Below are 27,863 nucleotides of genomic sequence, written 5' to 3' on the forward strand. Positions count from 1 at the left end.
CACTCAGGATATATCCAGATACGACCCAAATCCCGCTCTAGCTGGATTGATTTCCCCAGTGTGAACGGGGTCAACAAGTAGCTCATCTAGTACTAGCTGGTAACTTCATAGCTTTGAATTTGAAGTCTTACACATTTATAGATTTATTCCTTCATTATTAAAAAACATAAATGAGCCAGATGTTCATGTTAATCCACTTTTCCTCTCACATCACAGCAGCGGTTCTTACATCACTGTGCTGCCCGTGGCTGCGGAGGGGCCGCTGATGGATGGATGTGGGCGGGCTCAGAGGGAGCGGTCACTCCCATCCAGGCAGCAGCGGCACGGAGCACGGAGCCATTCATTCTTCTGTGGTCCGGGAGAAAACGTGGAGGAGGAGGAGGGTGATGAAAAGTCTCTGAGCGAGAGGAGGAAAAAAAGAAGAAGAAGAAGAATCAAACCGGGACCAAGTTAAAGTTTGAAACTTTCAAAGAAGATCCGCCAGCTTCTCTCAGGACTTCTGGAGCGTCAGATCCGCGTAAGTATCTGCGCCGTTTGCCTGTTTTGTGCAGAAACACTGAAGCCGTTACTCTTCTGTGAAAAGAGCGCAGAGTCTGAGCCGCAGCTGGGGGGGGTTTCACCGCAGTGTCTCCACGTTTTGACGGATAATTGTGGAGTTTTCTCTCGGAGCTCTGAGGCTGAAGGGAAACTCGTGGCAGCGGACTGACGCGTTCAGCTGCGCGCTGTGCGCCAGCAGACTCCTTCAAATCACTAAAAATGACATTTACTCCAAGGAAATGACGCATATGTCCCACAGAGGTTAACCATTAATGTCTGTAATACTCAATAGTTAACAAAAGAAGTGCTCTTTGTTTATTTAGACCAATGAAAAGTCACCAAACTCGAGGGAAAAGTCAGAAAATGACATTTTTTTCAGCTTTGATGTCATCTCCAGACAAAAGAAGTGTGACTTACAGAAGGGGCTGCACACAATTTAACACAACTGCTTTGGTTTGTGTGATTAGGCTTGTTATAAATGACAAAATATTAATTTCATTCTAGTTTTAAGACAATAAAAGTCATAAATTAAAATTAATCAGCATCTTATTTGCCAGAAAATGACAGGAAATGGCGTAAATATGTCTGTGAGACTCAATTAGCTGCACAGTGAATCACAATATTTAACAGCAGTGGTTTGTTGTGTCCATCTAGAATGGCTAATAATAACAAAATGTTGATTTTACATTATAAGGAAAGGCAGCAAATGCCTTTTTGTAGTCTTTGACCTGTTTGATAATTTATTTCTTTGCAATGTGCTAAAAAAAAGAATAAAACTAACATTTCAAACATCAAAAAGTCTGAAAATAACAAGTGAGTGTAAGAAATTCAAATTTCAGGGAAGTAATTTAACAAACACTTTGTGTGTTTGTGCAACTACGCCACTTACAAAAATGTATTTTACAGACAAGAATAGGACAGATGTTTCATCCTACAAATGGTGAGAAAGTCCCATCATTAACCCCGAACACCTGATCCGGTATCAGAGGTCTAAGGTTGCTCTGTCTGTCAGCGGTCTGACAAAGTGCGACACACATTCTTGTTGTTGTGTTTCCACAGTAAACCTGAGAACTGGTTCCCACCTGTGTTTGTTGTGTGTGAGAGAGAAAGGGCGTCCTGCCGGGCGGACATCTTTTCATATATGTAACCAAAGTATGCATCCTGCCCTACATGGCCTGTTGTTGCTGAGTCTTTGTGCTGCGTTCATTGTGTTGTCGTCACTTTCACAGCTGTGTGGTCCTCGGCTTATATGCTGTAATTAGCTGGAGACCTTTCTTTGTACTTTTCTTTTTTAGTTTTAACGGCAAGCAGCTGAGCCTCAGATGTTTAATGATGCTTAGGTCATCATAGCATTAAAGATGGCGGTTGCTGCTGTCAGGGGTTGCCAGTGGTTTTGGACTCCTGTGCCAGCGCACGTGGTTCCTCAGGGCTCCGTGTTTGGCCCATTAAATAAAAGCTCCGGCTTCATTCATTACAACTTTTTTTTTCCTCTGTTCGAAGCCACAAGAAAAGCAGGAATTCTGAGTGTTTCTCTCCCGTTTGGCAGCCTGGACGAGCAGAAGCTTTGGAAAAGTTTCCTCTCCCCTCATCTTAAACAGAACGGTAAACTTTCAAAGTATGGAAAAAATATTACAGCCCGGTGCAGATGATGCAGCGAGCCTTGATTTTAACCCTCTTACACCCGAGCAGCTAATTCTCAAAGCCTGTGGATCAGTCAATACGTTTAGAATTTTTACCATGTGACTGCTGGCCATATGTGGGTCAGTCATGGCTTCCTCGTTGCAGTGAGAATTGTAGAATTTTTTGTTTTTTACAGAATATTTTTAATGCAAATGGTTTATTTTTTCAGGTTCAGAGGGTTAATTCATGTTACACAACAAACTTTAACTGCTAACCCACTCATGCAGACCGCATCATCTGTGCTCCGTGCCTCTCTCGGAGCTTTGATGGCTGTGCTTTTGTCATTAATCCAGGACCCGGGCTGCACTTTATGGGATTTCTGTTGGAATGAGGACTAGTTTCAGTTCCTCTCCGCACGTTTGCATCCTGAATAAACACTCTGACCTGCCCCGCTGTATCGGTGTGTGTGCTTGAAACTGAAGCCCGGACCTTCACGTCACCGTGACCGATGTGTGAAATCCACTAACTGAGCGGCGGCTCCCGTGTCAGAGGTTAAAGCGGACGCCTCCAGCCGGCTGCGCCGCACATCTGGAATACAGTTTGTTGCAGCAGAGCCCCGCTGGATGTCCTCCAGTGTAGATGGCCCAGATAACAAGCCTGGTTTATTTGCATCATACTTCTCTCTCAGACTACTGTAACGGCCTCACTTGTACGCTGGGTTAAATCATCCACATCTGCTTTACACAGCCAGTTGTTGTTTCAGTAAAGCTTTCAGGAGAAGCGACCAGGAACCAGGAAGTGCTCCGGTGAAGGCGTCGCTCTGAGTTTTGTTTATTTGACTGTAAAACTGACGTAATGTGAGGAAGACGGTCTTAAAAGTTCAGACAGATCCAAACTGGGTCACATGACGTTATCGGGCTTTCCATTCCAAGTTTCTAAAAGCAGTTTGTTTCTGTTTAATGGAACCGCTTCAGAGGTGGGCTGTGTGACTGGTTCTGGAAAAGTCCAACGGTTAGAGCGGCAGGAAGGAACTGCAGAGGCCACGTTCTACAAGGGTCAGATTTTACTGTAGTTATGTCTTGACTGCAGGAACTATCGGGACAGACTGTTGTGTGTGTTTGCCTCCCCCATAGGAGTTCTTTCAGGCCCTGAAACAGTTCCTACTTTGCAAGGTCTTTGCAGGAACTAATACCCCGTTCACACTGGGGAAAAAAATCTGGCTAAAGCGGGATTCAGGCCTATCCAGATGTTTTTTTTCTGAGTGTGAACACCTCGAATCCGGCAGTATCCAGTTTGATTTCAAGTTTTGATTGGCTCAAATGTGGCTCAAATGTGGCTCAAATGTGGCTCAAATGTGGCTCGCGAATCCGGCTAGCGGCATGCTACTTCCGGTTAGTGATGTGATACTTCCGGTTCACGGGGCGTGACATGGGACAAAAAACCACATGACGCATGCGCACACGCGGTCCTACCGTGGCCTGAACGGACTCTATATATTACGAGGCGCCACCTAGTGGTTTGGAGGACAGCAAACACGCTGGATGAAGCCGGATTGAGTGCGGACACAAGTGTGTGCTAGCCAGATTTGAAAATAGGTCTGAACGCATCCAGCTTAAAGGCTGTCTGGGCTCAATCCTACTCTAGCTGGAATGACTTTCTCCAGTGTGAACGCGGCCTAACAGCATGTTAGGCAACCCGGACACTGTCCCCGTGAACTCGGAAGTATGACGTCGCTAGCGGGATTCGCTAGCTGCATTTGTGTTCAGACCTGAGCCACATTTAAGCCAATAAGAGGTGGATCGAAATCAATCCAGATATATCCAGATACGTCCCGAATCCCACTCTAGCTGGATTGACATTCTCTAGTGTGAACGGAGACTGAATAAACTGCTTGTTTATTCAGTCACCGCCTGAGCCTGTTGGGCCTGCTGAACTCTGCAGAGGAGCCCCGAACAGGCTGATTAACTAAACAGATCGTACCTCCTTGTTCCAGCTCTGAGTTCCTGCAGTGGAAAAACACCTCTAACACCTAATGATGACCTCTCCCGTGTGGCCTTCACAGTCCGCTCTCTCTATTTGATTAAACTTTCTTGCATGTGCCCCTCCGCCTCTGTGCTGCTCTGTAGCTCAGTCATGCACACTGATTAGATTAGGCAGCACTGGAGCTAATCACCTTTCTCTCCCCTCTCCCCTGCTATTCTTTGCTCCCCCGCTCACCCTTTTCTTTTCTTTTTTCCTCGCCCCCTCCTCTCTGTCCTCCGGACCTCCCTGTGGTTCCTGGAGATGAGCCTCTCCTGGGGGTACGTCTGCCTGCGGCTGCTCTCCAGCCCACTGTTTACTGGGAAACCAGCATGGTGGGGTCCTCACAATAACAAAGGCCTCACCCTGCACTTGTCTGGAAAGAATGAGACATCCAGAGAATGACTGGTGGTGAGGGGGGGAGGACCCTCCTGTCGGGTGAAATGAGGAGAAAGAATCTGCAGCGGGTTTTGTTCCTTTGTGGCGAGCTGGGGGTCAGTCTCAGGGGGACGGACGGCAGACAGACGCAGGGTCCTGCAGCTGCGTGGCCTCTGGCGCTTTATCTGGTCCCCGAGCAACTGCAGGCTCATTAAACTGGAGCGTTCACTTCAGTTCACCTCCCTCCACCCTGCTGCCTTTACCGGCAAATATCAGACATGTATGAATATTGATTAAGCCAGAGTCACTCAGGGCCTCACAGCTGTATGCTAATGATGGAAGGGTACAAGCTGCCACACAGGCGGTCTGTGTGTGTGTGTGTGTGTGCGATAAGATGGTATCATATGTTCAGTTCAGCTTAGGTCATGGAAATGGCTTTAAGCTGTGTGAGTGAGCTCACACTGTGTGTGTTTGTGTGTCACAGCTGAAAATCATCATGTGTTGTCATGCTGCCATTACTTGGTATAGATATTTTTAAGTATTTCTATTGTTACAGCCAGTTAGTTTAAATTCTAATCTTAATAATATTCTCTGATTTTTTTGCCACATGACTGCTGGTCTCAGGTAAATCCATCAGGGCTCGCTAGATGCGTAGAAAAACACAGAATTTTTTGATCTTCTTAGTTTATCTATCTATCTAATCTTTTTAGTTTAAATTATATATTTTTAATGAAGACATTTTTGCTTTGATCACATGTTGTTTGTATTGTTAGGTTGTTTCCCTGTAGTCCCATCATCATCATCACCTCCTTCCTCATTCTGTGGGATCTTTTTTTATCAGTTTCACTTTGAGTGTTGGTTAAAAATCCCCGGCTCAGCTCTGTCCTGCTGCTCTGATTCAGTTTCGCTGTTAAATCCCAGCACAGCGGAGGCGTCCCACCGCCCGTCCTCGCAGCCACACGTCTCCCTCTCTTTGTTTGAGTCCCTGCGTTCAGCAGCACCATGGAAACCCATGTTTGGGTTTGGACTGGCAGGCCGTCACCGGTCATTATCAGCCGCCGGTGCAGCCTGCACACTGGAGCGCGACGCGGCCTCTCCGTCTGCATCACGCCTCAGCCGACTTAGGTTTAATAGCGGTGACTCATGCTAAATACACGGCAGGTCACCAGTTCGACCTGATCCTGACTGTACTCACACTCAACGACTGTTTGCACTCCTCTGTATTACTGTTGCTGTGCGCGTCATGCTTTCTGTTGTTGCATAAACGTTAGCAGCGACAGTCGTTTCTTATTAACTTTCACTCTGCTAATCACCCGTTGTTGTTTACTGTTGAGAAAGTGAGGCAAACATGCTAACAATTAGCTTTTATTAGCATTTGTAAATACATTAAAAGATGGATTTATGAAGTAGGCTACATATATGTGTGCAGATTTAGCAGATATGCTAACAGTTGCAGCTTGTGTTGTGAGTTTATTGGGTTTTGCAAATGCTAAAAAGCTTCTTTGTTTGCATCAGTGTAAAATTCAGTGTCAGAGCGTCTGACTGAACGTCGGCGGCGCGGCTGGCGAGGCGGCTGGCGAGGCGGCGCTCACTGAGCAGAGGTCTGCCTAATGGTGTGTGCAGCTGTGAGTTGGTTTGTAGAGTGAGGACTCTCCAGGTGAGGGTGACTGCTCGGCTACACTGTGCTGAGATAATGTTACACCTGTGGGACCACACACACACACACACGCCTCTGTACACAAAGATAAGCCTGTGGTGTGACTGTGTTGTGAGGACATTGAGGACTTTCTGTTACAGATGTTGCTGCTTCTGGTGTAGATCTGGACTCAGTTTCTTTGATCCGCCTCTGTGTTGGACTTTGAATAAATCCGGCCTGCTCTGGAGAAAACAAAGAATGCAGGAATGAGGCATTTCTTTGTTTGCTGTTGACATTCGGGGCGGTCCTCCCCAGCTAAGTGGTATTTGCCCTCTGAGGACAGCAGCAGGGGTTCTGCTGCCGCTCAGCGCAAAAACACACAAAGAATCATAGAGAACTTTAATGAGAGCGCGGAGAGGCTTCAAGGAAAAACATGTTAAAGGAGAAAGAAAAGGTAGAGCTCATGTTTCACGGAGGAGGTCAGACATCTGTGGTCCGTCTCCCAGGGCTGAACGTCCTCCTCTGCAACAGCTACCACCCCACCAGAGATCAGCACTCTGAGGGGTCCCCCATCCATCTGTCAGACTCCTTAACATACACAGTGGACATGTTCTTCTTGCAGTTTTACAGATACTACAAACATTTTTTAATATTTGTCATGTGACTGTTGGTCACATGTGAGTCAATCATGGCTCCACAGTTGCGTCAATTTTTTGTATTTCACAGAATCTTTTTAGGACACGGTTTATTTTGGTCAGATTATTCAGGTGAATAATTCAGTGGTTTAAATTCAATTTGTGAGGTCACCGTTCAGGCTTAAAGTTACGTGTTATGTCACTTTTTAAACCAGCCCCTAGAGGCTGCACGGCGAACTACAGTGTTTAAAGGTAGGGTAGGAGATTTGGAAAACTCAGTGAGTGTCAGCCAGATTTTGAAAGTAAACACACGCCCCTTTCTCTCGGAGAGCACCCCGAAGCCACGCCTCCCAACCAGTCTGTGACTTCGGCCATCATGCACGTACATCTCTGGTGCCCGCAGAGCAGGAAGAGAGTGACAACCAGCCAATACTCCGCGCAGGGTCCACCCGGAGGATTGGCTGATGTTTTTAGTGTTTTATAGCTTCCACAGATGATTCATATTCTTTGTTTTAATGTGAAACTGCTGAACTAATCAGTTGCTATCGGATCGTAAAGAGAAGTTACACTAATTTAACAAAAAGTGCATCAGGATGAAATCTCCTACCCGACCTTTAACTGTGTTTTGTTGACCTGATTGGTTGAAGTTTACTCCAATACAAATATTTGCTTCTTATAAGAGTTGAAGTAAGAGGCCTCGCTGTTGAAAGTTTTAACCCAAAGTCTCAGCAGATTGTTGACGTACCGTAGATTCAGGCATTTTGAGGTCAGGCGTGCGCTGAAGTGGATCATGTAAACACTTAACGTGGTCTCGTCCTCTTCTCAGGATCATTAGGCAACTTAAAGCAGGCGTTACGGGCTGTCGTCACTGCCGAGCCGTCAGATTCCTGCTGGCCGATGGCCTGTGATGCGGAGCGGGGGGGGGTTCACAGGGTCAGACAGAAAAGATGAAGCTGCTCTCAGACATGATAACACAACCTGCTGAACATGAGATAGTCAGAAGTGTGTGTGTGTGTGTGTCCTTCGCCCATTATATCTGTCATCATGTCTGGATGAGACTTGGCTCACAGAAATGATCTTCCTATCCACATGAAAAGCGCACTTAATTCACCTGTCTGTTGTCATACTGAGGCCTCAGTGATGACTTCACCACATCACAATACACACACACACACACACACACACACACACACAATTAAAATATTATAATCTGCAGCTTTATAAACCAGCTGCAGCCTGTTGTGCTCCACATGTAACTAACAGACTCATCACTGTGAGGTGAAGTCATCTCTGTGTGCGGTCTGTGGTTTACACACACACACATTCGCACATACATGAGGAAATTGGATAGTGTGTGGATAATTGTTGCATTAGTGCTGAGTGTGTAATCAGTGTGCGCCCGAGGGAGTAAAACACACCTTGTGTTTTTATTTTACAGAACAAGCTGTAATGGTTCAGCTTGTGTTAAGTGTTTTTGTGTGTGTGTGTGTGTGTGTCAGTGCAAATTAGATGCTAGCTGAGGAGATGGAGCTGGACGTTAGCAGGGTGATGTCACCAAAAAAAAATCAATTTCCATGTCCAGATAATCAATTTAAGGAAATAATCACATCAGAACTGAAATATTTTTGTGTTAGCGTGTCAAGCTAACATTACTGATTCACTCACAAGGACTAGAAACATGTCATCAGCTAACACACAGGCATGTTGGATCACAGATCACATTAAATATCTTTGGATCATTTTAGCCAGAACTCATGAGACCAAAGACAAAAATTGGAAGGAAATGTAAAAATATAACAATATATAGCACTTTTTCAGCTACTATTAGCTTAATATGCTAGCTAATTACAGTCTTAAAGACAGTGGTTGCTTAGCAGTTAGCTCAGTATGCTAAGTAGTACTGATGTGACTAATGTTGTTTAGCGTTAGCTTTTAGCATCTAGTAAACAAAAATGATAAAAGTACTGGATTATCTGTGCGAAGGTTTGTACCAGAGATAATTGATGCTAACTAAAAGTCATTGTACATTGTACAAGTACATTGTTATCTGGAACATGTTAGCTTTAGCATTAGCCTTTAAGCACAAAGTGTTAACTGGGACGTAAAACATCATCTTAGCACACAGAAACAAGTCACGTGACGGTGTCAACATTAGCCTTTAGCTTCTAGCAATTAGTTTATTGGAGTTTATTGATGCTAACTACAACTACTGGAAATTGTTAGCTCTAATGTTAGCATTTTAGTACAGCTATAACGAATATTTAAAGACGTACCATTTAGCATGCTGGAAGTATTAAAGCCCGTGTTTATTAGCCCGTCTGTGAAGCAATATTAAGAGTTTTAGTTAACGCGGCATCTGTGTTGCGTGTTAGCGTCTCGTCTTTATGAGGTTATTGTGAAGCGGCATTGTTTAGGTCGCCATCTGCGGGCAGAACCGGCACCCAAACTGGAAGCGGAAGCCGCCCCCTTCCTTTGAAGAGCTCCTGGCAGAGCTTTCAAAGCCCCTCCGCCACAGCGCTGGCTCCTAAAATAATGCAGCACAGCTGCCCAGCTGAGCAGCAACAGGCATTATTCTCCACTGGAATGATTGATTTATTGACTGTTTTTAACCCTTTCTGCACATTCTACAGGGCAGAGTGAGGTCTGGATATCAGAGCAGCTGTAGTGAAGAATATGAGTTCTGCTCTGAAGCCACTGAGCGGTTACTGTGGTGCTGATGCAGCAACAGTTAGTGTAGAGATGTTCCACACACACACACACTCACACACACTGGCTGCTGAGCGCAGTGATGAGGTCATTGTTGGTCACTGTATGAACAGGCAGCAGCTGTGAAGCCCATTCAGCTCCAGCCTTAAGATCTCATATAGACTGCTTTATGTGCATTGTTTCTGTAAGCACCACAAACAGGTGTGGGACACACACACACACACACACACACACACACACACACACACACACACACACACACCTGGGAGCAGACAGGCGAGCTGCGTCTCCTCACAGTGATGGAGCTTCCTGACACCTGTGTGTTGTGTACAGCGTGTCAGCCTGAGGGAGGGAGCTGGTTATTTTAGTGCTCTCTGCTCGGCGTCACATGCCTCTCATTACTGCCCACAGACCCAGAGAGGAGGAGGGAATAAATATAAAACAGATGTAGATGGCAACTGGAGGATTCTTCTTTTCTTTCCTGCCACTCTTAGAAAAACAAAAGTTTTGGGGAAGACTTCTAATGACCTTCATTACAACCCAACTGTAAATGGAGAACAGAACCTTCTTTTTTAATTATTTCATCATTATATGAGTCATGTAAATCAGACCAAAACAGGAAATTGTCATATTTACAATATCCAAAATTACAGATTAGTGTCTATAAATGTCTCTTTTTTCCGTCTAAACAATCAATTAGAACTCCAACATGTAAATAAAGTTATAAATGTGGCAACATCACAGAAATCTGATAGCACGATAAAGACTGTATGAAAAGCCAAGTCCCCAAACCTGATGCTAAGCTAAGCTAACCAGCTGTTGTTGAAGTTCTTTCTGCAATAAAGTGAGCTCCTCCTCTGAATGATGGCATGATGGTGATGATGATGATGGTGATGATGATGATGATGATGCTTGTTTTCAGCAGCTAATCATGTTGATGCTACGTTGTTTGCTCATCAGAGCTTCATGATAACAAAGCACACACATGATCCTTATCTTTATTTGTTTGTTTGCTGAGGAGCGTAAAGAATTTTGACATTTTACCCCTGAGGCCAATTTAGTGACCTCTGGCTGATTGAATCAGTCACGTCGTCATAGAAACCATCACATGTCACATGTCAGTGCTCTCAGCTTCATTTCGGTGCTCCGTTATCTTCATCTAATCTTGTCCCTGTTAGTGTTTCTGTTCCATCCTGTTAAGTCAGACTATTGACCCATCGTTAGCTGACCTAAGAGCTGCTCAAAGGAAGCCAGTCAGCCGTGAGTTAATTATCTACAGCCTGATGTGTGTGTGTGCGCAGTGAAGGCAGAGTGTGCAGACAGCAGCAGCACGTCTGGGTTTGCATGTGTGAGCTCTGAAGCTCTTCTCACCTCTGTGAGGTGTTCTGGCTGTTTGGTGCTGCACACGTGGTCCACGGTGGGTTTATCACAGCTCCTTCTGCTGAAGGTGGCTCAGAAAAGTGTCATTTTACAGACTGCATGTCCAAAGGTTGCTCAAATAAAACAAAACACTGAGCTGAAAGACACTAAAAACCAAAACGCTGCAGGAAGAAGCAGCACCAGGTGATTATTATTGATTATTCCCTCTATTCTAACGAATTTTTTAGCGTTTCTCCTTTTTTTAACAATTTTAATGAACATATGAAACAGTTTAAAGGCTCTTCCAGCTGCTCTGAGGTTCAGATGGAAAATACCAGAAAGAAGCCGCTGGTGACCGTGTGTGATGATTGTGTGTCTGTGTGTGTTTGTGTGTCTGTGTATCTGTGTGTTTTGGACTCACCTCCTGCTTTCTTTGTTTGTCTGCAGGTCCACAGAGGACGGACTCGGGCATCATACAGATTCAGCTGAAGGAACTGGTCCCAGGTCTGAGTGCACACAGCAGGTGGGTGTTGTTGTGTCTTTGTGTGTGTTTGTGTGTCTTTGTGTACTGTTAGTGTCGAGCTCTTTCTCTGCAGCACAACAAACAGAAACCAGGCAGGAACCCCAATAATATGAGCACATGAAACGCAGGAAGCCGCCTGTCTGAGCTCCTCCAGGGGCCCATTGTTCCAGCAGCTGTTACCTAACATCAGCTCCTTATTCTAAACCTGCTCTTCCTCTGATACACACTCATCTATCAGAGCAGGTTATATAACAGACATCAAGGTATCTACTAATAGACAGCTGAAAGAAATCTATCTTTTAAATTAGAGCAGAGTGTAATGGGAGCGGGATTCGTGCCGTATCTGGATATATCTGGATTGATTTCAGTCCACCTCTCAGAGGTGGATCTAGCCGAATTGGCTTACATCTGGGTCAGGTCTAAATGCAAATGCGGCTACTGAATCCAGCTAGCGACATCATACTTCCAAGTTCACAGGGACAGTGTCCGGGTCGCCGTATGTAAACAACCGTCGAACTACGACAGCTTTGCCCCGAGTTCATTTTCCACAGGGCTACAAAGGAATAAACTGCTTTTAGAACCGAAATAAAACGAAAGAACGAGCGACACGGGACAAAAAAAAAAAACCCACGACACATGCACACACGCGGTCCTACCACAGCCTGAACGGACTTTGTATATTACGGGGCGCCACCTAGCGGTTTGGAGGACAACAAATAAGGCGGATTAAGCTGGATTAAGCATGGACACGCATGTGTGATAGCCAGATTTGAAAATAGGTCTGAACGTATCCAGCTGGATTCAATCCTACTCAAGCTGGAGTGACTTTCTCCAGTGTGAACGGGGCCTTAGATGCACATCACCAATGTTGTAAATACACGTCGATGCGTAACACATGTATTTATTTACATGCTGATATCATGTGTGACCTCTAAAGCAGAGAACCTGAAGGTGAGACAGCAGCTCGGAGCCCTCCACCCCCCTCCTCTGTCACGCTGACTCTTGAGTTCTGTATATTTATCTGGATGTAGGAGGAAGTTGTGAGGGATCGGTGGGCATGTTTTTCCAATATGGAGGAAAAAACAATGGAGCCGGAGCTATGGAGCAGGGACCACCTGTGAAGGTCATTTCAAAGTGGAAAGCCCCCGAACAGAATAATAAACAGAAGCACAATGTGTCACTCGGAGACTTCCTGTTATCTCACACTTGTTTTTCACTCAGCCTCCTCCACAGCCTCTGTGTGCTCTGAACCCCAAAATCCATTTATTACACATGTCTTAATTCAAAATTCACCTAAAAATCAGCCGTTTGCAATAAAAAGATTCTGTCAAAAACAAAAAATTTTACACTTCTCAGACCAAAGAGGAAGCCATGACTGATTGACCTGTGACCCACAGTCACATGACAAAAATTCAGCAAGTTATTGGCTATAAAAGGGGACAGTCCTCATGTTTCCTCTCATGTCAGCTCTAATCTGGACAGATTCATCCCTTTGTGTCTGAGGTGGTTTAATCTGACAGGGACGTGTTTCCGGGAGGTTTCCATAAGAAAAGCGTGACTCCTCAACACTCGGCTCTTTGTCTGCGAGTGAAAGCAGCCACACGTCTCACTTTACTCCCCCGAAAGCAGCCTGACAGCAGCAGCTACAGCTCTACAGCTCTGCACTCCCCACCTCTGCCTCTCCAGCATCTTTCTTTTCATTTGTCTCCAAACGGAGGAGGAGGAGGAGGAGGAGGAGGAGGAGGAGGAGGAGGAGGAGGATCACTTGATACTTGTATTATCCAAAACTCAAGCGAGTCCGGTGCCAGCACTCCTCTGCTGTGCTTACATTCGATGTCGGGCAGAGTATCAGGTTAAGCTCTGAGTGCCCACAGCAGCTTCCCTGGGGGGGCGGCAGCCAGGTCTCAGTTTGCGCGGGGTGTGTGTGTGTGTGTGTGTTGTTTTGTGCTGCAGTGGGAAACTCGTCAGGATTAAACTGCACTCATCCTGAGCACAGAGCACAGTCAGAACAATGCTGTGGGTCAAACAGCATCCAGCCAGCTCAGCACAGTCCCTGACTTCCTGAGTCTGCCCCAGGAAAGAGGATTTGAAGTGAAAAGACCCCCTCACCCTCACCCTCACCCTCACCCTGCCTGTGTTCCTGGACCCCGGGGCTGTTTGCAGGGCTCAGGTGGGGCTGGAAATGGTTAAGCATAATGGAGACAGTGTTAGCTAGTTAGGCCTGAGGGCCTCTGACTCCCCCAACAGTGGGAAGCAGAGGGGGAGGTGGTCAGAGGAAATTAGTGTGAGGAATGTGGCTCCTAATTTCTTTAAGTGGCATTGATCAACAACACCAGGATCAGACTCCAGTGTGAATATTGATCATGTTACATTAACAAAGTGTAGCCGGGCTGCTTCTCTTCCTTCTGTCCAGTTCTGACTTCTGGACGACTGAAACTTTGATGTTGAACTGTCAGTTCCAAAGATCCTGAGCTGACATCTTCTGAGTGTTTGCTGCATTTAATCACTTCCTGTTTCTGTGTCACATGGTCAGCTCCTCTGCCCCGCCCCTTTGATTCCAGTAGGAGCACCTGTGAATTAAACATGTGACTAAATGGATCTGTCCTGACCCTGTACTGCAGGACACAGATGGACGGACGGACCTGTCTGTGTCTCAGCTACATGCTGACGTTAGCTGGTATAAAAACTCACCTCCATCAACTGAAGGTGTAACTACTTCTTAAACTTGTGACGGCATTGATGAGGAAACAGTATGTTCTTCCATGTTTCTGTGAGGCTTACAGTCGTCATGGTGCTCAGAGTTGTTCCTTTGTGTTTGTGGGTCAGGCGTGTTGTTGTTGTTGCTGTCCTGGCTCTGATCTGATCTGATCTGATCCGATGATGGTGTGATCTCTGTGTGGTTGCTGCTCCTCGGCTCCTTTCATCTCCAGCTGCCTCACAGAGTGAGCCGGTCTGCCCGGTGAAAGCCTGCCGGCCACCCAGGCTGTCGGGTGCTCTTTGTTTTCCATCACTCTCTTAACCCTTGTGGTGTGGGCTTGCCGTGTGATGGGTGTTGTGGTCCCCTCCGCCTTCCTCCTCACAGCTGAAAATGTAACCCCCCTGTTCCTCCTCACACCACACTGACACACACTCAGAGTGTGTAAACAGATGTTTTCAGCTGGAAACGGTGAGATCAAACAGAGGCGTGGATGTTGTGTGTGTTCACTTCAGCTCAGCTCCTCCAGCTCCTCCACCTCTCCTCCAACTCTCCTCCAGCTCCTCCAGCTCCTCCAGCTCCTCCACCTCTCCTCCAACTCTCCTCCAGCTCCTCCAGCTCCCCCACCTCTCCTCCAACTCTCCTCCAGCTCCTCCAGCTCCCCCACCTCTCCTCCAACTCTCCTCCAGCTCCTCCAGCTCCCCCACCTCTCCTCCAACTCTCCTCCAGCTCCCCCACCTCTCCTCCAACTCTCCTCCAGCTCCTCCACCTCTCCTCCAACTCTCCTCCAGCCCCCTAGCTCCTCCACCTCTCCTCCAACTCTCCTCCAGCTCCTCCACCTCTCCTCCACTCCTCCACCTCTCCTCCAACTCTCCTCCAGCTCCTCCACCTCTCCTCCAACTCTCCTCCAGCTCCTCCACCACTCCTCCAGCCCCTCCAGCTTCTCCAGCCCCTCCATCTCCTCCATCTCCCTGCTGACGGCAGAAGCTGCAGCGTTGTGCTCAGCGCTCGCCGTCACTCCTTCTTCTTCTTTTTTTTCCCACGCTTCTGTCTTACTTCCCCTCCGGAGCTCAGCGCTGGGATTTCCTCCCCTCTAACACACCGTGTGTTTATGCTCCGGCTACTTTCCCCCCAGAAAGTTCATAAATTTAGCAGCTATGCCGTGGAGAGATAACACTCCCACACTGAGATACGCTGAAGTAACAACTGCTGCTGACGGGAGGATGTAATGGATAAAAATGATGTGGCGTGACCGCGGCGGGGAAATGTGTCTCTGCTGACCTCAGCTGCCGCATTAAGGGACGGATCACTCTCAGACGTATGAGAGAGACGTCCAGGAGGTGATTCTAACAGAGCTCTGTCCTTACCTCTGTGAGTGGAGTGTATGTGGGCCCTGTTAACCCTGTGTGTGCATGTTGAACATCTGTCTCCATGCGCCTGTTGATGGGCCGTGGCCTTGAAGTGGCCAGATGGTCGTAGCTGCCCCCTCTGCAGGCTTCTCATCGGATACTCCATCTGTCCCTCCATCTCTGTCCAGCAGCCTCCTCCTCGATGATGTAACTCTCAGGCAGCGGCTCTGATTGGAAACACGTGCAGATAAAAACAAGCACTGCAGATATCTGAGGCACGTCCGGGGGTCGTGTGTCGACTCCAGCCAGAGTTCAACATGTGTGTAGTATGAAATCAGTTCCGTCTTCACTGCTGTATCAGAACTGGGGCTTTGGCTCAGCTCAACATTCAGGTCACAGCTGTGTGTTCCTGTTCTGTTCATATCTTTGTTTTACATGGTCAGATAAGAGCGTCACAGATCCTGGATGAATGCTGCTCGTCTCCACCCACAGGGGATCTGTGCAGGTGTTCCAAACCAGGAAGTGCTGCTGCTCATGTGACTGCAGAGCTTCATATGTCTGTGCTGTGTGCAGTCTTTAGACTTTAGTCCCTCAGTCTGCTCTGAGGTTTTGGGACCTAAAATAGCATATTTATCATTTTTAACCCAAAGATGTTCAGGTGATGTCATAGACTGCTTAGACAGTGGAGCTTCCTGTTATCAGTCATCACTCACATTCATCCTCGTCCTTTAGCTCTGAAGATGAGCGCCCAGCAGCTCGCCCCGTGCTCTGCTGGCTCTGTATGAGCGATGCGTGGCCGCATGTGGACCTGCCCCCCCCTCCTGATCCTCCTTTGATGTGGAGCTCTGTCAGTGTCTGTGTGTGTCTCTGTGTGTCTCTGTGTGTGTCTGTCAGTGTCTGTGTGTGTGTCTGTGTTGTGTCTCTGTGTGTCTCTGTGTGTCTCTGTGTGTGTCTGTCAGTGTCTGTGTTGTGTCTCTGTGTGTCTGTGTGTGTCTGTGTGTGTCTCTGTGTGTGTCTGTGTGTGTCTGTGTGTGTGTCTGTCAGTGTCTGTGTGTGTGTCTGTGTGTGTCTCTGTGTGTGTCTGTCAGTGTCTGTGTGTGTCTCTGTGTGTGTCTGTGTGTCTCTGTGTGTGTCTCTGTGTGTGTCTGTCAGTGTCTGTGTGTGTCTCTGTGTGTGTCTGTGTGTGTCTGTGTGTGTCTGTCAGTGTCTGTGTGTGTGTCTGTGTGTGTCTCTGTGTGTGTCTGTCAGTGTCTGTGTGTGTCTCTGCGTGTGTCTGTGTGTCTCTGTGTGTCTCTGTGTGTGTCTCTGTGTGTCTGTGTTGTGTCTCTGTGTGTCTGTGTGTGTGTCTGTGTGTGTCTCTGTGTGTGTCTGTCAGTGTCTGTGTGTGTCTCTGCGTGTGTCTCTGTGTGTCTATGTGTGTGTGTCTGTGTTGTGTCTGGCCGCATGTGGACCTGCCCCCCCCTCCTGATCCTCCTTTGATGTGGAGCTCTGTCAGTGTCTGTGTTGTGTCTCTGTGTGTGTCTGTGTGTGTCTGTGTGTGTGTGTCAGTGTCTGTGTTGTGTCTCTGTGTGTCTCTGTGTGTGTCTGTGTGTGTCTGTGTGTCTCTGTGTGTGTCTGTCAGTGTCTCTGTGTGTCTCTGTGTGTGTCTGTGTGTGTGTGTCAGTGTCTGTGTTGTGTCTCTGTGTGTCTCTGTGTGTGTCTGTGTGTGTCTCTGTGTGTGTCTGTCAGTGTCTGTGTTGTGTGTCTGTGTGTGTGTCTCTGTGTGTGTCTGTCAGTGTCTGTGTTGTGTCTCTGTGTGTCTCTGTGTGTGTCTGTGTGTGTGTGTGTCAGTGTCTGTGTGTGTCTCTGTGTGTGTCTGTCAGTGTCTGTGTTGTGTCTCTGTGTGTGTCTGTGTGTGTCTCTGTGTGTGTCTCTGTGTGTGTCTGTCAGTGTCTGTGTTGTGTCTCTGTGTGTCTCTGTGTGTGTCTGTGTGTGTCTGTGTGTGTCTGTGTGTGTCTCTGTGTGTGTCTGTCAGTGTCTGTGTTGTGTGTCTGTGTGTGTGTCTCTGTGTGTGTCTGTCAGTGTCTGTGTTGTGTCTCTGTGTGTCTCTGTGTGTGTCTCTGTGTGTCTCTGTGTGTGTCTGTGTGTGTCTGTGTGTGTCTCTGTGTGTCTCTGTGTGTGTCTGTGTTGTGTCTGTGTGTGTCTGTGTTGTGTCTGAGCTCGTGAAGCTGCCAGCAGAGCTGTCTGGGAGCGTCTCCCCTCTGGCTCACGCTCTCCTTCTTTTTGTTGTCAGTAAGCTGATATGCAGCCAGTCTCAGGCTGATCTGTGTGAGAAGTGGGGCCACTCCACTTCACCTATACACACAGAAAGTGTCTGATTTAACCCCGACACCTCCAGAAGCCTTAGCAGCACAAAGACCTCGTTCTTCTGGATGCTAACTTGTTAGCTTTAGGCTCTGTCTGGTTGTTGTGTCTTTGATATGATTTTATTTTACTACTATTCTGTATATCTTGTGTGCCTGAAGGCTTTTGGAGCAGCTCGCTGAGTGAACAGTGAGCTGTTGTGTGCTTGTTTGTGATATTGAAGATGTTTGTGTGGCTTTAAAACGGCTCATTAACTTCAGCTTCAGGTGAGGATGACTCACAGCTGGGTTTACAGGGTCAAAGGAGACGTTTTATTAGCTGAACTGATTCTGTTGGGACGTTCAGACCGAGAAGTATGGCCTCTTCCTGTTTGAGGAGCCCCCCCCCCCTTCATATGGGACTCATTTTGTGAGTCAGAGGAACGCTGACTGACGGCAGAGCTGACTGAATGCTGTGAGCCCATAGAGAGGGTGTGTGTGTTGTAATTATATGTACTGCCAGAAGAGGGCAGACAAACATTCAGGGACGTAGCTTTAAACACAACAGAGGCTGTATAAAAACTTAGACTAAACTTTATTGATTTATTGATTATGTACCACACCATATGCTCATCAGAGGAGACTACACCTGCATGATACAGGTGTAGTTTCTGTCACTGCCAGTAGGGGGAGATGGTCTATCTTTACAGACATGCTGTTTAGTGTGGGTTTTGTTGAGCTGCTGTGGTGTTTTTACTGTTTTTAAGGTGGATTTTCATGCATTTTAAGAACTTACTGCAGCTGTCAGTAGACCTGGTCGTGATATTCTGATGTTTGGTTGATTGAAAGTGAGCTGAGAGTAAAAAAACAAAACAGAGCGTGAGGGGGAGAGAGACTGAGAGAGACTGAGAGAGGAACCCTCGGCAGCTCCAGCTTGTTATTTTAACCCAGATTCGGCACTGAAATATGGCCGCCATGTGGACCCTCTCAAAACGTGTGGCTCCGCTGACGGCTCAGCCAATCAGGAGAGCCGTGGTGGTCTGGGAGGAGGGGCGTGTGGGGAGGGTCTACAGTGTGTGTGTGTGTGTGTGTGTGTGAGAGAGTGAGAGAGAGAGGCAGTGAGAGTGTGTGAGCGGAGGAGGAGAGAGAGAAGCCACATCTCCAGGAGAGCTGGACCGATGGAGACAGGTCGGACTCTTTGAATCGTTTTGTCTGTTTGTTGTTGTGTCTCCATGCTGCTGAGCAGATGTGTGAGCAGAGCCCTGACCACAGCCTCCGTCTTATTTTAGTTTACCTCGGCTCAGACTCTCTGACCTCTTTTATTGTGACCTCCCTCACAGATTATAATCACTACCTTAACTCAGGATCTGTCACTTTGTTGAGCTGCAGCTGCCTGCTGTTGTTTATCTTAGCTCTGTGTAAACCAGCTCTAAACAAACGCTCTCCATGGCGACGCAGGACTCCTGACCAGTCCATAGACATGTAGATTGCTTCCTGTCGGCGGCAGCGTGGAAACGCGTTTCCTGCTGCTTTGTTGCTGTGATAAGGAGAAAGCTGAGTGGACACTCTCAACTTGAACTGTGCTCTGAACACACCACGTGTCAGCTGTGTAGTTCAACCAGGTTTGTGATAGAGGGTGAATCCTGATGGTGAGTTTTTTTTAATTTGACACAGGATTAATTGTAAGATTTTTATTTGCTAACTAAAAACTAAAATTACAGTGGTGGAAATGCTAAACATTATATTTAAATGCTAGCATTCGCGCCGTAGGCATGCTAACAGGGTGAATCAATATGCTAATCATTATACTTGTAGCATTGCCTTTATTAGCTTGTTAATCTGCTAACATGGACCTGACATGTACCCTGAGTGTTGCTTACAGTCATGCTAACATGCTCAACTAATATTGCGAACATTAGCACTGCCAGTAACATGCTAACCTATTGCGCTAAACCTTAAACATTAGCATTGTCGCTGTGAGCTTGTTGCAACGGCTTGCTAACATAATGATCTAATATGGGAAACATCTATCATGTTAGCATCATGCTAATATGCGAAACTGAGACTGGACATGTTATATCAGAGTGTTAGCATTGTTGTTGTGAGCATGGCACAATGCTAACATGTAAACCTAAGAGGCCATAGCTGTGTGTTAGCATTCTCGTCCTAAATTTGTTAAAAAGTTGACATGTTAAACCCAGGTGGGAAACATAACAATTGAACATGTTAGCACCAAATTTAGCTTGCGCACACTGCTGTTGAGCTAATATCAACACGAGTGAGTCTTGTTAGCCACGGTTTTACGTGCTAATGCTAGTAAATATATTAAGCTTATATACAACACAGTAAAAAAGCTGTGCTATCTTCAGCTAACGAGCTAGTTACCTGAAGGTTATATTTTGTATTTGCTCACTTAAGGGCGGCTGCCATACTGCTAACATTAGCTGTAGCTAATTTATGTAGGCTACATGTGTGCTTTCAGGCTAATCTAGTTAAAAAAAAAATATTTTCCTGCGAGCATTGTCTGATTTAAGTTTTAAAAAGTTTCTTCGTCATGCTAACACCTTGCGGCAGCATGTGTCAGGTAGCAGTGGGAGTGTGTGCGCTCCCTGGGATCAGAGTTGTGGGTGCAGTCTGAAGACCATAAAACTCATCTGTGTATGTAAACTGAGCCTCAAATAATCTGCTGTCTCCCCACGGGTTGCTCAGAGAGAATAAAAGACATCATAAATCTACCCTGAGCGTCTCAGGCAGGGACCTCCAGGCTGCACAAATCTGACTGTCTGGGAACCCAAGACAGACGTCTGGGCGTTTGTTGTGACAAATACCATTAATAGAACCAGACTAGCAAGGACTTGTTGAAGATCTGCTAATCCACATTCAAGGCTACTTCATTTAGATTTGCTTGTCAGCACAGAGCTGTGCTGCCAAACTCGAGTGAGGTCAAAGGCTAAGTGTCCAGGTCTTCAAAGCTCCACGTCCCCCCAGCTGGTTCAAATTGTTTCAGCTCGGGTGTGTTTTCCAACAATATTCCTGTCAGAGAGGAATTAGTTCCCCCAACTGGCCGGCAAATGTTTGACCCTTAAAGTGCCCGACGCCCTGTTTGTCTTTAATCCCATCGTCAAACATCAGTCTTGTCAAAACACTGCCAGCACGTCCGAGCGCAAGCGGGCGGGAAGCGTCTTCTAGAAACGTTTCTGAGTCTGCATCTGCTCAGGGTGAGGCAACGAGAGCTGGAACTGTGATCCATAAAATTAGCTTTGGTCCTCAGAGGCGGCTGTCTGTGCCTGTTCTTATGATCTCATCTGGTTTACACAGTCCAAACACACACACACACACACACACTGAACTTCAGAGACCACAGATCTGGGTCATTTTCCTCTTGGAAAAGAAACAGGGGAAAAGGGAGAGCTGTTGTTGATATCTGCACAGGATGACAAGATCAAAGTTTGCGTAAAGCTTTTAGTCACACAGACACACAACTTCACTGAAAAGCCGGCCGATGGTGACCTCAGAGACCGCTCAGCACACGTGTCAACAGCGGGCCCCCACCCCACCCCTCCACCGCCCCACCAAACTCCCAGGAGAGAAACCAGGACAGGAAATAAAGTCCTGAGAGCGTTGGCTTAGAGCTGCATTTATAACAGGAACACAAAGGCTCTGAAAAGCACCTTTAACCCTTTCTAACAGGCCAGCTTCTGTTTTAATGTACGCTCTGCTTACATTTGTTGATGCGCCGCTCAGATTAAAATCTCCTTTGATGACTTACAGAGTTTTTTGGTCTGTCTGGTCTAAAGAGGGCGGCGGGCAGGGTCTGTTGGTAGTCTGTCAGCAGTTCGCCTTTCATAAACCCAGCAGAAAACTCCTAAATCGTTTAAGAACTCAGAAAATCATTCACTTAAGACTAGGTATTTAAATGGAAAACATTGGTGCAGTTTCTAGAGCGGCCACTTGAGGGTGTCTTCATTGGTGAGCAGTATTGAAGCTTAAAACATGTACGTTGGATTAGCCAGGAGGAAGGTGGAGTCACTGACGAGATGGTGACGGCTAGAATTTGGATGCAAATTTAGCCTAAATATGAACCAAATCACTAAAAAGTACAAGTGGCTGGAACAAAACAACATCCTGCAAATTAAGGTTTTAAACAACTTTAATATCATTTTTTTTCTCTTTGAGCTGTAGTGTTAGCATTCTAACAGAGACTATACACAGCATAAAATACTAATCTTTAGCTGCTAGCATCCTCTGTACCACACACTGGATTAGAGTAGATTAGATTAGCATGCAGAAAAACAGAATTTAGAGAAACTAATTGCATATTTATTATCAACCGCTGAAGAAGTATCAGTATTAGCTTAGCGTAGCACACTTATTTCTTACCTGCTGCTTCCTGTTTGCTGTCTGATGCAGCAGTGTTTGTGTCGCTGAGGTCATCAGCGGTCAGGTGACAGCCGGACATCATCGACCGCTGGCCGACCCCGGGTCAGCTGCGTGGGCTGCTGGATGAGAGGCCTCGGCCTGTTGCCTCACTCTGCGCACACACACACTCACACACACACACACACACACTCACAAACAAAAGCAGACATATAAATTTGTTTTTATTTTTACAACCATGAAGGAGTGGAGGGCAGGATGAGGGGCCTGATCACAAATCCTGTAACATAAACACAATGAAACCAGGAGGCCCCGCTTCAAACCAGCACAGCTCATCAGACCCCGCCGCTCTTCCTTCTCTGTCTCTGCTCCTCTTCCTCATCCACACTTCACTATAATCTGACTTCTTTTACACATTCCGTCAGAGCGCTCACCCTGTCCTCGTGTCTCTGTGTTTTATCTCTTAGGTGTGTCTGACATGACGCCAGCGGGCTGGCTCAGGGAACGCACCTTCACTACAATGTAGACACCGAACAGCAGGCGCAACCAGAGTGTGTAGACCGAGCCGACTGAAGGAGGGCGAGTCCGAGGAGGAGGAGTAACAGCTCGCCGAACGACACCGGGAAGGAAGACAAGAGGAGGAGGAAGCAGCAGTCTGTGAGACACGGAGCACCAGTGTCACCTACGTCTTCACCAGAGAAGGATCACAGGGGGGGTCCTACCCACAATCCACCTCTTTTGCCTCCCAGCAGAGTTTGGATCTGAAGCCGCCGTCAGCATGTGCCATGTCATCGTCACCTGCCGCTCCATGCTGTGGACTCTGCTGAGTATTGTGGCCGCGTTCGGAGAGCTCATCGCCTTCATGAGTACCGACTGGCTGGTGGGTTACCCTCGCACGCCCGACGCCGTCTTCGGCCCCCATGGGGCCACCACGGCCGGAGAGGCTTACCGGCCCACGTTAGGCATCTACGGCCGCTGCATTAAACTGCCCCACCTGCAGCGTGGAATACTGTGCGGGCCGTACGCAGTGCACTTTGGGGAGATCGCCAGCGGGTTCTGGCAGGCCACGTCCATCTTCCTGGCGGCGGGGATCCTGCTGCTCTGTGCCGTGGCGTTCATCTCCGTCTTCACCATGTGCTTCCAAAGCATCATGAAGAAGAGCATCTTCAACGTGTGCGGACTGCTGCAAGCGATCGCAGGTGAGATGAAGAATCCTCTCCTAATTATTCACTTTATTTCTTTCTCAAGGGTCGGCTAACAACAGCTAGCATAGCTGTGCACTCGCAGTAAACGTGTTAGCCAAGATGGCGACCTAAATATCCTAAGAAAACATGAATCTATTTAAAGCTTCCTGAGTTCAGAGACCTCTGAAGTTTATCATTGACCGGCTGAAGAGATTTCAGCACTCTCTGAGGTCAGCCGCAGAGTTTACAGCTCGGCATGTCCTTCACCACACACCCACCTTTCCCCCAGCATATAAACAACTGTGGGGGAGGACGGCCATAAAGACCAGAGAGAGAGAGAGAGTTCAGGGAGCATGAGCTCACTGAAGGCCTCCTCCCTTCTATAATTCACCACAGTGAGTCAAAGTGGCCTCAGACACACAACCTCACACACATAAGGTAACACACACACCCATCACACATGAACCGATACGCTGTCAGAAAGGCTCCGGCTGACTGGGTCAATATTTGTTTGGCAGGTGACGACAGAAAGGTATGATGGCTCCAGGAGCTGCAGACACATGATTGTAGCTGTAGGAGTTGTGATGATGATGATGATGATGATGATGATGATGATGATGAATGTGTTCAGAGCAGAACTGTTCATTTAGCTTGAACAGAAACAATAGAGGTTAGATGAAGTTAACTCCAGGACAAAGAGCCACAGAACGAGCAGGTGGATTTTCAGGCTCCTGAGGACTTTAGGGTTATCATGATCTGTTCTCTTGATCATAAAAAGAATCACACAACTCCATCTCCTAGGCTTCAAGCGATGTGCTTGTGACCGAACCGCTACTGGTTCGGACCAATCAGCCAATCAGCTGGCAGATTTGGGGGTGTTTTTGGTGCAGTGACAGCAAGATGTGTCTCTTTGTTGTGGTTTTAGTCTCATGAAGACGGGAACAGTTGCCTCCTGACATGCTAACTGCTACTTTTTTCTGTGATTTATTGATTGGATTGGTTGCAGTTAGCTTGTGACTACTTGATGGTTATGGTTGCTTTGTACTGTTGGCTGCAAGCTAGTTAGCTTTATGAGCTAAGGTCTGCAGCTTGCATATACACTTGTATGCTGATGTTCATTTAAGCTAGTTAGCCAGATAAGCTAATGCATGCAGGGAGTCTCCTGGTTGTGGAGAGAGGATGAGGATGTGGGAGGAAGAAGAGGACAGTGGGCGAGAGGAGCTTCAAACAGCTGGAGTCTTAACCACAGGAAGAGATAAGAGGCGGCCTGACATCCAACCTGCTCACACGTCTTTAGCTGCAGTCTCTCCGTGAAGCCGGTGGATGACATCACTCTCACCTCGGGGTCGACCACACTGACTCTCCGCTGATCATTGTTTCCACGCTGCGTGCCGACCCCTCGGTAATGAGAGCCAGACGGCAGATGTTTGGGGTAGTGATTGACCTCAGATGAGAAGATTGTGATGCTGCTGCCAGAGATGGTCACGTCATCACAGCGGAGGGGCTCTGAGAACATTAACCTCATCCTCTCACACACACACACACACATGTCACTTCAAGGCTGTCACAGTTTCTGATGGCGGCTCGCTGGCGCTCAGGTGGTTTCCAGCGATTGAATCAAATGGTGAAAACAGACAGACTTGTGTTTTCTCTGTGTGTGCAGGATCAGAGACAGGACGACAAACACACTCGGCTGTAAAACTGTCCAGTGCGTTGTGCGTTGAATACTTTTATTACCCACTATAAACTTTCTCTATAGCCGTGAGTCACAGAGCTCATTGCAGGTTTAACCATTGACCGTGACAGGAAGCTTCCAGGAACCTCAGTGATTATGCAAAAGCAGACTCGCTGATAGAAAATGGGATTCCCAGGCTCCTTCATAGCTTCTCCTGGACTTCACAGTCTTATGATGACTGCTACACACTATGCTGCTGTAGTCAGGGTGGTGCAGGGACAGCGGGTGTAGGTGCTGTCTGCATCAGCCAGTTTACAGGAAGGTTTTTGGGCCACACATGGACGGGGCTGGATGCAAGTGTGTGTTTATAGTCTGCTATCACTCACACTGTAGTTTAACCTGGATTTAATGACCTGACTGTTGCAGCAACCAGCCCCAGTGCATGCTGGGCGTTGAAGTTTGGACTCTAACAGTCCTTTCCTGTAGCGCTGTTTTCACAAACAGCCCTGCTGTCTTCACTCGGTGGTGAACCTGGCTCTTGGTTTTTTTTTCCTGGAAAGGAGGAGGGTGGCTGATTCCTTGAAGCAGAGTTCAGACCTGCTGTGCTGAGTTACAGGGTGGAGGCTGAGGTTAGAGGGGAGGAGGTGGAGGAGGAGGGCTGGTGGCAGCTATCAGAGATGGATTGATGGTGCAGAATTGACAAGAGCCAGCGCAGAGGGAGTAGCTGTGAGGGTGGAGTGCAGCGGGATATTAGAAGGTCTGACTTCAAGGTGGGGGTGCTGTGTGAGAGGAAAGGAAGGGGGTGGGGGTCTTGGAGGGGGTGGGGTTCAGAATTAAAACCATGCCTTCAATCCATCACTGGAGCCGGCCTGGACGTCAGGGCAATGCAGCAACATGTGGAAAGAATTTATGACCTAGTTTTCATTTCCTTGTTTAATACGATATTGAGTGAGAGAGAGTGAGGAAGAGGAGAGCAGGAGGAAGGAGAGATTAGGAGGAGGAGGCCGCTCCACCTCCACGCTTTGTTTTCACGAAGCGAAGCAGCTGAAACGCTCCCTCCACCAGCTCATTTACTGTCTGTGATTAGATTATTGCCACTTCCTGAGCTGTGATTGGTCCCCGCTCGGCCAGCTGACCCGTCACGGGAGGAAGTGCTGAGCAGAGGAAAGGATGGAAACCTCGTGCGCCGAGTTAAGACGAGCTGTGTGTGTGTCTTTCTGCCACGGTACCACAGGAAGTGACCCCATCCTTGCACTGAGACGCAGGACGCCAGGCCGTGGAGCCAGCGGCGGGAAAAGCCCACCGCCGGCTACCTCTTCCTGTTGTTCTCTTTCTTCTGACCCGGCACAGGATCGTATGTCACGACTCAAGGTTTAGCTGCTCTTTCCTGTCGTACTGGAGGTCGAGCTGTGATTATCTTCAGGCAGGATATCAGTCCTGACTGTTTCTGCTTGTTTTTGTCCTGGCGGCACTTTGACAGGAAATGTTTTTTTTACTAAATTAACTAAAGAATAAGAAGGTTAAACATGTGGTTCCCAACACATTTCCTCCCAAACAATACATTAGTGTCATAAGTTATGATCAGATTTATGTCACAACTTTGTGGCTCATTCATAAAATGTGAAGTAAACTGAGCATATCATCACTTGTCTGTCGTTGGAACCTCGTCGTAGGTATCTGCCATGTCCTGAAAGAAGCCGTCCTGAAAGTCCGAACCCTCCACCTGACCTGCTTTGCGTCTGTTTCCCGTCCCGCAGGTCTGTTCCTGATCTTGGGTCTGATGCTGTATCCTGCTGGCTGGGGTTCAGACAAGGTCCAGCTGTACTGCGGCCCGGACGCGGCACCGTACCGGGCGGGGCTCTGCTCCATGGGCTGGGCCTTCTACACAGCCATGGGCGGCACCGTGCTCACCTTCATCTGCGCCGTGTTCTCCGCTCAGGCTGAAATCGCCACCTCCAGCGACAAGGTGCAGGAGGAGATCGAGGAGGGGAAGAGCCTGATCTGCCTCCTCTGAGAGCGCCTGTGTCCTGTGTGGAGGGAGAATAAAGAGGCGGAGGTGGAGGCGGGCGGCCGCCATCAGCTCCTGCTCGTCTGTCTTTTCTCACGGGGCCGGCCTGTGAAGTGGCGGCCTCTGCGTTGTTTACCACTAAAACTGACTCTTACTTTGTCTCTGTTTAGTGTTGATGTGGGAGAAAAGTGCCAAGTGTTTCCTCAGTGTGTGTGTGTGTGTGTGTGTGTCTGTCTTTCTGCCACTAGAGGTGCCGTGTGTCTGTATTCATGTAAACCCTGAGAGGCTTCGTGCTCTGTAAATATGTGTGATTATATATATTTTGTACATAGTTGTGAATGCAGAATGATCCAGGCTGCGCTGATGATGTCACTCTTGCCTTTCTAAATAAAGAAAATAAACTAAATAAATAAAAAACACTGGTGTTTCTGCCGCCAGACCACGACCAGCGAGCCTGGATCTGCCACGTGTGAGTGTTATGAACTCAACAAGGGAACCACTAGTCGGTCAGCACGCGCTGCTGACAGAATACCTGGCCTTTAGCTCGGAGTGGATGTCCTTCCAGAATGTACTGCCTGAATGATTCATGTGTTTGTTTAGACCCTTGAAATGTATCGGTGGGAATGATGGGACTGAACCTGAAGCGAGCTTCGCGCCGGCCTGTGAGGGTCCTGTCTGTGCACAAAGACCTGGACTGGAGGAGACAGAGATGTCGCCTTGCTGTTAGTAACGTCTGGTTTCAGGGAGTGAGATAGTGTCCTGTCTGTTCGTATTTGTTTCTGCCAAACGAATAAAACAAAAAAAAGGAAGGAAAAAAAATGGCTGTTGGGTTTTGATTCAA

The 27,863-nt window shown here is 47.5% G+C and overlaps 1 protein-coding gene across 3 annotated transcripts; it reads left to right on the forward strand.

Moving 5' to 3' along the window:
* The first annotated feature begins 307 nt into the window (after positions 1-307).
* On the forward strand, positions 308-27,822 carry lhfpl2a (LHFPL tetraspan subfamily member 2a). 3 transcript variants are annotated; one of them, XM_028417949.1, is made up of 4 exons: positions 308-517; positions 11,338-11,413; positions 22,623-23,354; positions 26,772-27,822. In XM_028417949.1, the coding sequence occupies exons 3-4, from the start codon at positions 22,934-22,936 to the stop codon at positions 27,026-27,028; spliced, it is 678 nt and encodes a 225-aa protein (XP_028273750.1). In that variant the 5' UTR covers positions 308-517; positions 11,338-11,413; positions 22,623-22,933; the 3' UTR covers positions 27,029-27,822. The 3 variants fall into 3 exon arrangements, with proteins under 3 accessions (XP_028273750.1, XP_028273751.1, XP_028273752.1); XM_028417950.1 differs by lacking the exons at positions 308-517; positions 11,338-11,413 and adding an exon at positions 18,838-18,966; XM_028417951.1 differs by lacking the exons at positions 308-517; positions 11,338-11,413 and adding an exon at positions 19,261-19,427.
* The last annotated feature ends 41 nt before the right edge of the window (positions 27,823-27,863 follow it).

The sequence above is a fragment of the Parambassis ranga genome, chromosome 12 (assembly GCF_900634625.1).
Source record: "Parambassis ranga chromosome 12, fParRan2.1, whole genome shotgun sequence".
Taxonomy (NCBI): Eukaryota; Metazoa; Chordata; class Actinopteri; family Ambassidae; genus Parambassis; species Parambassis ranga.